At 40.8% G+C, this 13,572-nt stretch overlaps 1 protein-coding gene across 12 annotated transcripts in view; it reads right to left on the bottom strand.

Moving 5' to 3' along the window:
- The window catches only part of LOC135493151 (protocadherin Fat 1-like), a 97,442-nt gene that overhangs the window by 54,640 nt on the left and 29,230 nt on the right, over positions 1-13,572 (bottom strand). For 8 of the 12 annotated variants that reach the window (XM_064780133.1, XM_064780132.1, XM_064780130.1 and 5 more), the window contains exons 5-8: positions 2,746-3,054; positions 2,250-2,463; positions 1,903-2,042; positions 318-332 (exon numbers count right to left, since the gene is read on the bottom strand). In XM_064780133.1, coding sequence (XP_064636203.1) covers positions 318-332; positions 1,903-2,042; positions 2,250-2,463; positions 2,746-3,054 — 678 coding nt within the window. The remainder of the gene's footprint in view (positions 1-317; positions 333-1,902; positions 2,043-2,249; positions 2,464-2,745; positions 3,055-13,572) is intronic. The other 4 variants (XM_064780135.1, XM_064780127.1, XM_064780134.1 and 1 more) reach the window with 1 other exon arrangement.

The following is a 13,572-nucleotide window of genomic DNA, read 5'->3' on the forward strand; positions in this document are numbered from 1 at the left end:
AAACTGAAAGACACAATCACTAGGTAAGTAATGGTATCAAAAGACTGCCATCAGGAAATTAGTAGTTTCTATAATCAAAAGGAAAACAATATATGCAGACAAATAAGAAGTAGAAGGTTTGAGAGCCACATGAAAAGGCCCTGGAGTTGCAAGAGCAATGTTTGATACTTGGCTGCTTTGACAACCACGAGAGTGAAAAGATCACAACAGAAATTCATCAGGCAAAATGAAACATGACTGAATCGAGCTTGTAAGTTTATCATCCACAACTTAAACAAAGGGATGCTGCTGAGCATACAGAACACCATGCCACTTACATAGAGGTAATTTGGCTGAAATTGAAATGAAGGCCTGCATAACCAAAATAAGCGGGTATAGTCTGATGAGAAACAGGCAACGATAAACGGACATAAATCACACAAATGGTATCATCAGAAAGTGCTGATCAACTGCTTTCGACAAATGTGACCCGCTCTACCAAAACTAGGCGCTTGTCGCATCTGAACTTGACAGGTTGATACGGACTTGTTGTTCATTTCCCTATTGTAGACCTTTTGTTGAATGTGACCAAATCAGTTTGTAATAGATTTCACAAAAGGTCAACAATAGGGAAATGAACAACAAGTCCGTATCAACCTGTCAAGTTCAGATGCGACAAGCGCCTAGTTTTGGTAGAGCGGGTCACAAATGGTCTTGTCAATACATTCAGAAATGTCTAGATACTTTAGGCCCTAATTCTGTGCTGCGTGCTTGGCAGCAGATGTGGGTATGAGATATCTCCAAGTTGTCTGGGCCTGACTTAGACTAGGATGTCAATCAGTCCTAAAAGCACTTAAAACCCGCTGTGGTTTACGACTAGACTATACCAGGAAAAACTCAGATTGATTGTAAAATAGCCATAATTATCTCTACAATTTGTAGGAAGTACTCCAGACAAACATTTCAAGCGGATCTTTAGGTTTGCCCTGTCATTAGGCTGTCCCTTTGATCACCAAAGCAAACAAACATGGTCTTTAGGTGTACACTCTTTACCCAACAGCAGACGTGTGACACAGAATAAAGGTAATCCTCATCGCAAACGCCTGAAGCAGAACATGGCCAAAAGAACATCATCATTGTCCCAAGCCTGTGCATCAATGAGAACTTCTAGGCCCAAAAGGTTTGAAGAGGTTCTATAAGGTACTATATCCATTATCGAGGTCTCAAGCAGCTCATTAAGGATTGATACAGACCAGAAAAGTACTTGTCGAGAAAACCTAGCTATCCATGACTCATATGGCTTGTTTTTGTGCGACAATAAAAAAACCCCAGGACAATAGCCATTTCCAGTCAGGTGGCCCTTTTGACATCAAGACCCTTTTTGAGTGGCCCGGCTCAAGCATGGGCAGATGGATCTCCCCAAATGAAGTTTGATAGGCAACTAAGTGAGTTCACAAAAGAGACAAGCTGTGGCACTTCATATCTGGACCTCCGCTGGGCCTCAGACGAAATGAATATTAGATATGTATCACTTTTATAAAGCCTAATATTGATTCTTATGTGAATAATTACAGCTATTACATGCCCTGGATGCTTGAGCTCAAGCCTGCACAGTCCAGGGGGCCCATCTCAGCAACCAGCCTCTGGCCCATCATAACCTGACTCCTAATAATGTTAGGGTGGTGATGTTGGAACCTGTCAGCTTCATGTGTACAGTAACGCCATCAACCTATATGACTTCTTGAGGGCGGATGAGATTCGGAGGCAAAATCAGTTTTGATCAGAGTGCTACTCTGGGTAAAAATGCCTCTATACTGATATTGTTTCAATTGGATTTTGACACTTAAAACAACATGTTACTGATTTGCAAATAAGCAGTAGCTAAATCAAATGATAAATCTTCAATAAGTGATGATAACTCACCCAAGTGTATGCTGTATGGACTCCATCAGTCACTGATACCGTCAGGTTGTACTTGTTCTTCTTTTCCCAGTCAAGTTGTTTGGCAACAAGGATGTTCCCACGGTTCATGTCGATAGCAAAATGGTCATCCTCATTCCCAGCTGCAAAGAAAGAGGAAATGTTCAGTGCATTATCAACACATTTACCTTTAAAGCACAATTTGAGATAATGCCATGTATCATAGTGCCAGCGTCATAAAGTCATGAGAACTGTATTTCTAGCATATGTAAGGGATTATCCGTCCTTTGTAAAGAAAGAGGCTAAATATGAAACTCTGGGGAAGAACTGAAACAGACTTATCAACATACCAGTGATATCAAACCAAAGCTGGTTGCTATCCTTATCTTCCGCTGACAAGATGCAGATCAGGTGACCAACAGGGTCATTCTCCATCACGGTGAAGGATAATGCTCTCGTCTTAAACAGTGGCGGGCTTGCTGATTGCGACGGGCGCTCCAGGACCTCGATGAGGACCGTGACTGAGCTCTTACGCTGGGGACGACCATTGTCACTTGCGCGAACCTTAAGGACAATAGTTAGGCATGAGTATCAAAGATAGAAAGAAATATGAAATAACCTCTTTGTATGATGATATAGGAAGTAGACATCAGGGCAGGAATCCCCAAGTTCCAAAAGTAATGAATAGCAAGTGGCTTAGATGGAATGATGTCAACCGTGGCTGCTGAAGATTTCACATCTGGCAAAACTATTAGTCTAAAATCATGTAATGAAACATCCAAAGGTGTCCAGGTAAGATTATAATCCTACTTTTTAGCAAGATGGTGTCAAAAACTGTCTCCTTACATTGATACTGAATGGCTTGCCAGCACGCAGCTCTCTCTTTGCATAGATAATCCCTGTCTTCGTGCCAACTGTAAACTTTCCGCGGCCGGCCCTCACAATGTAGTCGATCTCGGCATTGTTATCTGCATCCTTGTCGAAGGCGATCACCCGGCCTAGCGGAGTTCCAAACTGTGTGCTGTCGATTTCAGGTACACGGAACCTGTAGACGGGTTCATTGAACTCTGGTGCATTGTCGTTGACATCGCCTACCTTGACAACGACGCGAGCGGTTGAGGTAAGGAGGGGTGTTCCATTGTCCTTGATTGTGACCTGAAAGAAGAAGACGGAGGCACTCGTGAGACCAGAATTCAGCAGAGAAGACAGTTCATTCACCAAAACTGCTTGTCTTATGTTATACACCTTCTGAAAAGAAGTAGGAAAGTAGTCTGTTGCCCTATTCCATTCTGTCCAGAGGAGCCTAACATACACACACATATTTTTAAGAGTAAGCCTACCAAACATGCAAATAGTTTTGAAAGAATCCCTAGCAATTTAGGCCACTTACCTGACAAATTCCTGATGAAAATTGGAAACTTGGGGTGTACAAAAGAGTTTGGAGGTTTTCACAGCAATTTTCATTCGCAAACATATTACGCATCTGGCCAGAAGACTTGGAAACGACAGCAAAACACTGATCAAGCTGCAGCTGACTTTCTAAACATGGCTTATCTGTGTATGAAAGCTTCTCCAAGCTCTGCAGTCTATAAAGATTGATTTGATAGCACTTTCCCCAGAAGCAATCATAAAGTAAAAATGTCAAACTTGATTCGGTCATCTTATATTTCTGTACCAGGGGTGTAATGATGGTTAATCGACAGAGATAACCACTGTTAGACTCTGATTTCCCTTGAGATTCCCAAGGGGAAATTGGATTTGGTGACATCAGGATGCTGAAAGTGTTTGGTATTCTAAACAAGGCAGTTTCATATAAGGTTGTGTGTATGCCTAATATAGTCATATGTGTGGGTGTACTCAACTTAATGAAACACTTGAATCTTTGGGACACTAGAGAACATAGAACTACCAAGAAGTCAGATTTGCTTCTCACAGTCATACATAACCCAGAAGAAGTCAGACTGACAAAAAACAAGAAGCCTGATCCGCAAACAAACAAATTATCTTCAGATATTGTTTCCTCAATACAACAGAGTGATAAAGTAACACTATCATGTCTGAGTATGCATTCTAAAGATACTCAAAGCAATCTAACACCACAAGAAGCTCGAACTACTGACAAGACGTTTCCTATACACTGATGTACATACAAGCTCATGCGATCATCACCTCCTTGACTGAAGTGGACTTTCACAGAAGGGTTTACATACATTGTACAGCAAAGGTAGGAACTGAGGCTGTGAGCCATCACATGGAGGAACATGCCACAGTCAACCTACAACCAAAACCGTCTGAGGAAATCGCCAAACAAATTGACCATGAAGCTCTCATCGTATTGCAGGATAGCTCGTCAACCGCCTCATGAACAAGCTTCAATGGCCACATTCTGCCCCTTAATGACCTAAGGACTAACGATTGGCATTAGCTGTGTCTCCTTTCTGATGGTCTAGTATTTACCATAGTATGGATGGATGTCTGTCTCCATGGATCAGTGTGGTGTGTCTGGAAATGCCGCCAACCCCAGCATTCCTGTGATCTGATGACTATCGTAATGTGACATCAGAAAGTGCTGGTCATAGTGCCAGTTATGTTTGTTGTTTGTGAGGGTTCCAAACACCTCCCACATCACAACTCACAGGTAGACATGAGAGCTCCAGCAACACCAAGGAAGGACACAGAGAACTTCCAACACAAAACACTGAAACCTTGTTACACTGCATGAAGCATTGCTGATATAAGTAGGTCAAAGATGTTACAGTGAATTGTGCTTTTGATCGATAGATATTGATTAATTGAGCTCTTTTATCATTGAAACTGGAGTATGTTTATCATCTGATCAAGCTGGTTTATGCTGTTGGACATCACTAGATATATGTTTTACCACATCAAGGGAGGGTAATTATTAGGGAAAGTTTAAAGGTTAAGGTGAGGGTGAGTGTAAGGGCTAGGGAGAGACTACAGCCGCCAGACACAATGGTGATCAACCACAGCTTGATGACAGTCGCATGTCATTGGGATGGTCACTTGTCCTGGTCCATGGTTCACCCCGCTGTATTCTCGGTATGTCAATACAATTACTGCATAAATCAAATATGAATGACGGTTAGAATAACAGACATGGCATACCAAGACTAGTGTGACCACAGTCAATAGTCTTTATCAGTGTTTGTATTCATCCTATTTTAGTGATGAAAGCAACATCTCAGTGTTCATGATGGTAGTGGGACCTCCCACTCATCGTGTAGTGGGACTGCCCCATATCATCAGCAGCCTGTTTTCAAGTCTATCAAGTACAGTGGAACCCCGGTAACACGACCACTCAAGGGACCAAGGTTGATTTTTTTTCTACTAACCCTACCCCTGTTGAGGGTTGATGAAATTTCGGAACACAACCTATTCCCCCATCTCTGGCACTGTGCCGTCTAATAACCAGACTGAACCTTACAATTCTCAACCAATCAATAACCAGGGGAAAAAATCCAGACTCGGCTGGCACAGAAATTGTTCTGCTATCTGAGCGAGCTCAAACATCTGCGGTAAATCATTCAAACGAGACCCATGGGATGCGTTGGGATGAAAGCACACAGTTTTAAATAAATGCCTCATCCATCAGACAGGAGATTTTTATGCCATTTATTCATGATTTTGCCAGTAGCGGTAATTATGCTCGCACCTCGACATCAACATTTCAGCTTCAGACTTAATCCACCATCACCTGAACATCATGATGAGATATATTGAGTTCACACTTCTATTTTTCTCCTGCAGCTTTTGTTTTCCAGTCAGACAGAGGTAGTAGCCCAGAAGGACCCAGATCTTATATCTAAAAGTGAGTGGTTCAGCCGGTTATGGAACATCACTTCTCAGACCATACCACATCATTTCACCAAGCATGACTTGGAATTCAGCCTGCTGTTTGATGTCCAGGAATTCTACATTTGGCACAGGATTTGTCACCAAAGCTTAGGAGCAAAGTCCAGAACAGTGCCTGTGGAACTTGAACCGATAAACTGGCATTCCAAATTCTTGATTGGTTTATGACCAAAATCACAGACAGAGGTCAATTGATTCATCATCATCATCTTCCTCTATGGGTGGTTTTAAATTCATATGGACGCATGCTCATCCAATGAAAACATTATGGTTTTTCTGGATCTGTGAGTGTGTGTTCGGATCTCATGACTCGTTGAAAACCCTGAGGCTTTTGCTTGGAGAAACTGACACTTCCCTTCTGCCTCAAGCATATGCCAGTCATTGCCATTGAACCCTTGTGAAAACAAAGGGATCCCAACCTATTCACTCCAAAGCTGTCGAACAACCCTTGGCACATAAATTCTCACTTGCAGAGGAAAAAGACTCACTCGAATACTCATGATCTAGTATGAAACCATTGTCAAACATGAGACTAAAATCATTTTGCCTCTCAGCCATGAATCCTAGGAAATGAAGTGTGATGGCAGCTGATTATGAAGGGATACCTCATCAATTGTGACCCGAAGGTATATGCAACGGTCCTGATTGATCGTGGACAAATCAATATGGCCCACATGCGGGATGAACTAAACCCCTTCAGAGTTCAATGGGTGAAGAGTCACTGACCAATGTTTTTTGAAGGGCAATGCAAGTCCCCTTAGCTTCATTTTTCCTGTTTGGCACATACTGTCATCCAAAATAACAAGGGGAGGGGCACCGTATACCATGAACTACCATCACACAACTTTTGATGTGAAACCCAGCAACCCTGCAGAACTGGATGAATTCCCTGGGGCCACAGTCCTTCAAGGTGGACTGACCAGCCTGGTCATCAGGTCCATGGACGCCACACTGTGACAACACATGGCATTGACTCACGGCAAACTTTGCACTTGATGACCACGGGCAGAGTTAAGAGTTCATCAGGGCACTTTAACTAATTAGCCAAGCTTTGTAACAATGAGTTCCAAGTCTTTGACAATTCCTGTCAATCATTAGCATCCCTTATTGTTTGTGACAGGCAGACTGAGTGACTTCAGCCCTTCATTAAACCAATATGTGATGAAACACACAAGGGACGTCCTGGAGGAGGAAGCAGGCAGTACAACACCATCCGTTAACAGAGTACCTTACACAGACCCTCTTTCAAGGATAATGATACACAATGTGCTGCTGAAGGTATTGCAGAAGGTAATATCTGGTGCTGCTGCAGAGATGTCCCAGAGGGCGTAGCCACAGTTGACATGCTCTTCATGGGTTGGAGATTCTTCATCAGGAGAAAACATCCAATGAAGCAGAATACCATGTACAGCCACTTCCAGTGTAATCCATCAGCAGGCATTCCAGTACTAACATCAAATCAACATTTCCTCATTCCCTTACACAGACCCTCTTTCAAGGATAAGGATACACAATGGGCTGCTGAAGGTATTGCAGAAGGTAATATCTGGTGCTGCTGCAGAGATGTCCCAGAGGGCGTAGCAACAGTTGACATGCTCTTCATGGGTTGGAGATTCTTCATCAGGGGAAAACATCAATGAAGCAGAATACCATGTACAGCCACTTCCAGTGTAATCCATCAGCAGGCATTCCAGTACTAACATCAAATCAACATTTCCTCATTCCTAAACTGTTGAAGTCAGGCTAAAAAGACCAGTATAACTTGTAGTTGAGGTGGAGTTGACTTATGAGAATGCCTGATCATCTGTGTGGATGAGACTTGTGAATACATTGTCCCCATCCTGTGAGCCGACAGCTGGACGTGAATAAGCCACTGTTCTACCCCATTGACATGATGGACTGCATCCAACATATTTATACTTACTGATTTATTTATAACTATCACCCTCAAGTTTGGTCCATTAATAATTGATGTTCTGAAGTACATTGTGCTGCGGTGGCTAACACTGTTTATTCACCTAAAGTTAGACCAACATGGGCAAACAAATTTTTTATTTTACGTTATTCTATGAACGAATAATGATACTTTACACTGGAAAATACATAGAGGCACCAACTCCAAGTGGCAACACCCAGCGTAGGTTTATGATATAATGAAGGTGATTAGTGTTGAGTATAGAAGTCTTCTCCTCCATAACGGCACACTACATTGTGGTTGTAGCATACCAATGATGAGGCTAATGGATGAAGGCATGGAAATAGAACATTATTGTCCCTCAAGTCACAAGATCTACAATCTATTTTGATCTGCATATACCTGCAAATCAGAGCATGATATACAGATCTACATGATCCAGACATGGAAACAAGCATGCTGCCCATGGCAGAATGTATCTACAATATCAACATCATCTGCTTCGAAGCCTTCCCTCCTACCCCGATTGTTGTTCAGCCAATAACTAATGCCCATCGCATCTGCGAACATGAATGTATATTCTCCCTCACACGAGCTGATAGCTATGCATGGGTTCGAAGGATGCCGTGTGAAACCTACTCCACACCAATCTATAAATTCTAAGAAATCCTGATGAATCAAGGGCTCCATGAAGGAGTGTATTGATGTTCTCAGAATCTCCTCCATGTAGTACAGGGTTTCTGGTATCAAAATCTATAAAAGCTGGATGGTGAGAGTGTAATGTGCTTAGACCACTTCTTCAAGGTTAGCATGTTATTTCAACACCCAGACTGGCCACAATGTGCTTGCACCAGCAGCCAAGGGTAAATGACATTATCACACAGTCGTTGTGAAAGGAAATTGTCATCGCCACATTACATAAGAAAGTCATTACGTTGTGAATTCTTTGCAGACAATTGCCCACAATTTGCTATGGGGCAAATTGGGGCAAATTGAGCAGCTTCTCGTCTCCCATGTGAACATTTGATTCTCATGATCATTCTAGCATGTACACTTTTACAGTTATTTCATGTACTAATAGCAAGTTCTAATCGGTATAATTAAAGATGCTTTTGAGACTTGGTCTGTTTTGCATTCATAGTGTTGAGAGAGTCTCCAAGGGCTTTAAGGGTCATGTGAATTTCAAGATCCTAGTAGAGTAGGCGTTAGACAATAACCAGGATCGTTGGGATCAAAGTTTGATGAAGATAGGCCATGCTTTTTGTGGTTGATATGGAAGGACTCAATCAAGTTCTGATCTGCATCTCTACAAGTACTTTCAGTGGCAGCATAAGCACTATTGATACTGTTTTTGTACCACAACTAGTGAGCGGGGTCACACAATTATCATTAAACAAGGTCAGAAAAACATTAATTGTGCTATTATTAAGTTAGACTAGTATGAATTATGATAATATTGTATGTAAGCCTCTGCACCCAATGTTTACTGTACCGCCCAATGCCAACTTTTTAGGCTTGTAATGCAAACTTGTGTCATCTTGAATTCTTGCAAGTGTCAATCATTCCAGCAAAGCCATCAATAAACCATTTCAGACTGGGAAATAGGCCTACTTTTTCCAAGATGCAACAATCACCAGTGGCCTTCAGCTCGTGAAGTCAGGATGAAGTAGGTTCAATCATCAATGCACCACAAACACTTGACATGGATTGTTTGCAGTGTGTTAGGCAAAGTCAGCCGCAAATTGGGGCAGAAGAGAATTTCGCAACATCAATTAAGCATAGAGTTGATTTCAGTATCTCACCTGAGCAAATCTTTTACCGCATACTTATCATCAGCATTAACGATTACCATTAGTAATCGCCTAAGCCAACATACATTCACAAGATTATCATTGGGCTAATTAGCGAAGGAGTTAACAAAGATATGCTGCTAATATACTACTGGATACATTGAGATAGCGGGAATCTTGCTTGAAGCACATTCAGTTACAGTTTCTGTGTGGCTATCATTAGGCAAGGTTTGCGTGTCATAGGCGATGATTTTCACATCTAGTTTATCTTAATAAGGAAAGGAATAAAGATGAGGTACATGCATCAAGATGATGCCAGAGGCGGGCTTCTTCATGTAGGTTCTGTGAAGGTATTTTCAGAAACACATCATGGATAGATTTTGTGTATTTTCAGCAATAATTGCTTGGTTTCTTTTGATCCGGCAGTGGTAAGGACAAATGACCATTCACTGGGTCCATTTTGTTCTTTATAGGACCAAGAGGATTGTCAATAACATAACAGTATTGTTTGTATCAGCTAGCACAGAAAGCAATTATCGATTTTTCTACCTGTTCTTCCCAGGCTATATATCTTTCATAAACTCTTTCAACAACCAAGTAATAGTCGATTGCACCACATGACATTGACGTATTTGATCTCCGAGGTTCCATGCATCTTAATTAACCTTTGAATTCAAATTGGATTTTGCACTTTCTGATGATGAAAGCATTCTACTTCCAGTTGGAACTTTCACCATCTTTTTCTGATACAAGTTGAAGTGCAAAAAGACAAAAGCTTTGATGTTAACGATGTTGATGTCATAAATTACACTGTTATTCTTACAAAAGGCCATCAGAATCAAACCAACTAACAAAGAACTACATTCAATTTATTTCTTACACAAATATACTAAGCAACAAGTCATAAAAAACATCACACAATCAAAACGTTTCTGCTGATGACAGCCTATTTCTGTGGACACCCACATGATGTGTCTAAATTTCCACATCACATGTAATAAAATAGTTGGAAATGCCATGAAGCCTTCAGGAATAAAGCTTAACCATCCCTTAGGTATTTGTGATCACACCGATAGTATGGGCCATTGACAGCCAAAGTTGGCTAAAGCTCAGCAGGGAGTCGTACAAGAATGTCATCTCCTCATACCATTATTCACCCCGATGTAAACAGAATACCAATCGATTTTTTGTCATGGCTGCCATTTCATATATTGGCGTGTTCTGCGGGATATTTAGAGGCTGCGATATCATAAATGTATGGAGGAGTGGATGAGATGTAGCCATAAAAGATGAAATATTACACAATAAGAGTTTTTTCATATTCATAATTGGCAGCGGTTACGTAGGCTATGTAGTCAGTATTCCGAGAATGTCATACCACATCACCAAAGATTATATGCAATAGCACATGATGGATGGAATGTTTCACTTTTTTGTTATGACTAGTAATTGGGTGAAGCAGACAATACTCATGGCAACAATTTATCATTTTTGTATCATTACTTGCAATATTTGCATGCCCGCCAACAGGACAAGTAATTTCGGGAGGCAAATCATCAGACAAAGGATTATAGTAAAATGAGATAAATCACTCATAAGATCGAGCAGCTCTGACTTACCACCTTGTACTTCACTGACACTTGAACTTACCTAAAAAGATAAAGAACACGCATTATAACACTTGTCAATGACTGAATGAGAGATTCTAACTTGTTGTACAGTGGAATCTCTCTTGGCATCTCAACCTCAGTACCAGGTGGATACAGTAAGAGATGCAACATGTTGGCTTCTGGTTGCAATCAATGGGGAGAGGTTGAGAAACATTGGTGCAGAGGAGGTGAAACAAGCTGACAAATCCTGGATTCTCAACTCATAGAACCTGGCTTTGATTATGAGCCATAACACAGCTGTTCCACAGACAGGTTAGCTAGGTGTTGAGTGCATGGCGTTTGGAAACACAGCTAAGAACCTTTTGGTCTTCACATGATGGCCTTTATTATAAAGGAAAGAGCAATTTCTTGAAGAAACTTCCAACTGACAAATGACTTATTTGCAACTTATCTACTTCTTGGTATAATTGATCAATTCCATGTAACCAAGCAAGCCACCCTAGACACACCCTTAACCCAAAGCAAAAATTACCGATAAAATAACTTGATATTGGCTTTAGATGAAAATAGTTCACCTCATTATAGCTGTTACGCCTACGCTGATGATAGGTTTTTACAAAATCTTATCCGATATTTTGAAAAACTAGTTATTTTGTAAGTTGATTCAGCAAGGTAACCAACAAATTGCCAATAATGACGTTGGACAAAATAGATTCTATCCCCGGTGAAATATTGTCCTCAAGAATGCCAAAAAATTCCATCTTTTAAAAAAATATAAAAATTGGCAAAAAGTGTTTTATTAATTTTTGTCTTAATCTTCCAAAGTAACATTTTGGGTTAAAAAAAATTTTTGAAAAAATCTTTAAAAATTTTAATTTTTTAATTTTTTAATTTTTGACAAAAATGTTTTGAATTCAAAAAAAATCTTTAAAAAAAATTGGGTGGTCAAAAATGAAAAAAAATAAATTTTGAAAGTCTCACTTTCCAACATAAAATTAATACCCACATAAAATCAATGTAAATCTTATATCGAGCCTCCAATATAGAAAACATATCTGGCAGAGAGGAGTTCATCTTGCTAGGAAGTAGACATCCTACACAGATTCCAGCATCAATGAACCAAGCTGGAATCAAACACCCATTGTATCGAACTCGTCTAATGATTACACGCCATTGGTGCAAATATCACGACTGATGATCAATGAAGCATTGAAGAGTTTTTCCTGACAGCACTTTGAGAGTGGATTCCAAGTGTGTCATTAAACACCATCATCGACCATGTGATTACTCCTCCACATCACGTTTTTGCCACCGATTGTAGGGAATCAATTGACCAATATCCGATACTCGTTGGTATCAATATCAACGAATGTCAAATGGATTTTTTGATGTGTTGAAATAGATTTTTGCAAAGAGCAGGTGAATCACGTACGTAACGCTTGAAAGCAATGTGTGAGCTAAGGTGAGGTATTTGTGACTGCATACAGACAAAGAGACGGACAGCACAAGCTCATCCATCCTGCTGAAGGAAAAAGCTTGACATTGAGCACTTTGAGGGAAACTGACAGATCCATGCGTAGTTGGGGGTTGAATGATCAGAGGATGTCAATCAAAGGTCAACTGCATGGGAGATCACAGATCAATGATTTGTTTGATTGACAGGTCTGCATGCTATACTGATTGATTGGTTGATGTTCATCCTGTACTGACACTGATGGACTACTCCTAGTAGCTGGTGTGTGCATGGCATTGGTACATTTCGAGTTCCTGACCACTGAATCAGCTCAGAGAGAAACCATAACAGTTTCACTGATGGGTTATGTTTAATCAGTCTCTTACCATCTAACAATGCACTTGTTCACACATGGAAGAGTTGGTGTAGAATATGATAGCAGACTATGCCTATAAACCACGTAGCTCTTTGTGTGCTTGAGGAGGGATCAGCAACCATGTAGAGCAGGATGAGCAACCTCTTCTCACACAACTTCTGACATGATACTATTTCCCTATAACAATAATCACAGTCGTCTCTCACTCCTTATAGCACCAACCCCAATAACCTGCCTACTTAATCCATGTAAGCAACAGCGATATTGACCTGGCAATTTCCTTCTGAAGAAACCAATAAACCTGTACAAATAACAGTAGATGACATGCTGTTGCCCTGTCTCAATTCGATATGAACATTTATGCTACTGGTTCAAGTCGCCAAGAACATTGGTGTTATTGAAGCTGAACGTCAGGCACAGTACCAGGTGACCTTGACCCTGACTACATCATCATCATCTCAGATCCTTATTGGGGGCCATGCAGCCATACAACAGGTTTTGGTGACACTGTGTATAGATTCATGATCGTGTTTTGAGTCATGATAGGGTTTGTATTGACAAGGCAGTGCTGGACACAATACCAATCAGCAACACTGAGATAGTTCCAACAAGATAAGTATTTGGAATGAACAGAGCCATTTCTGAGCTGACAGTTT

This window comes from Lineus longissimus, chromosome 9 (genome assembly GCF_910592395.1).
Source record: "Lineus longissimus chromosome 9, tnLinLong1.2, whole genome shotgun sequence".
Classification (NCBI taxonomy): Eukaryota; Metazoa; Nemertea; class Pilidiophora; order Heteronemertea; family Lineidae; genus Lineus; species Lineus longissimus.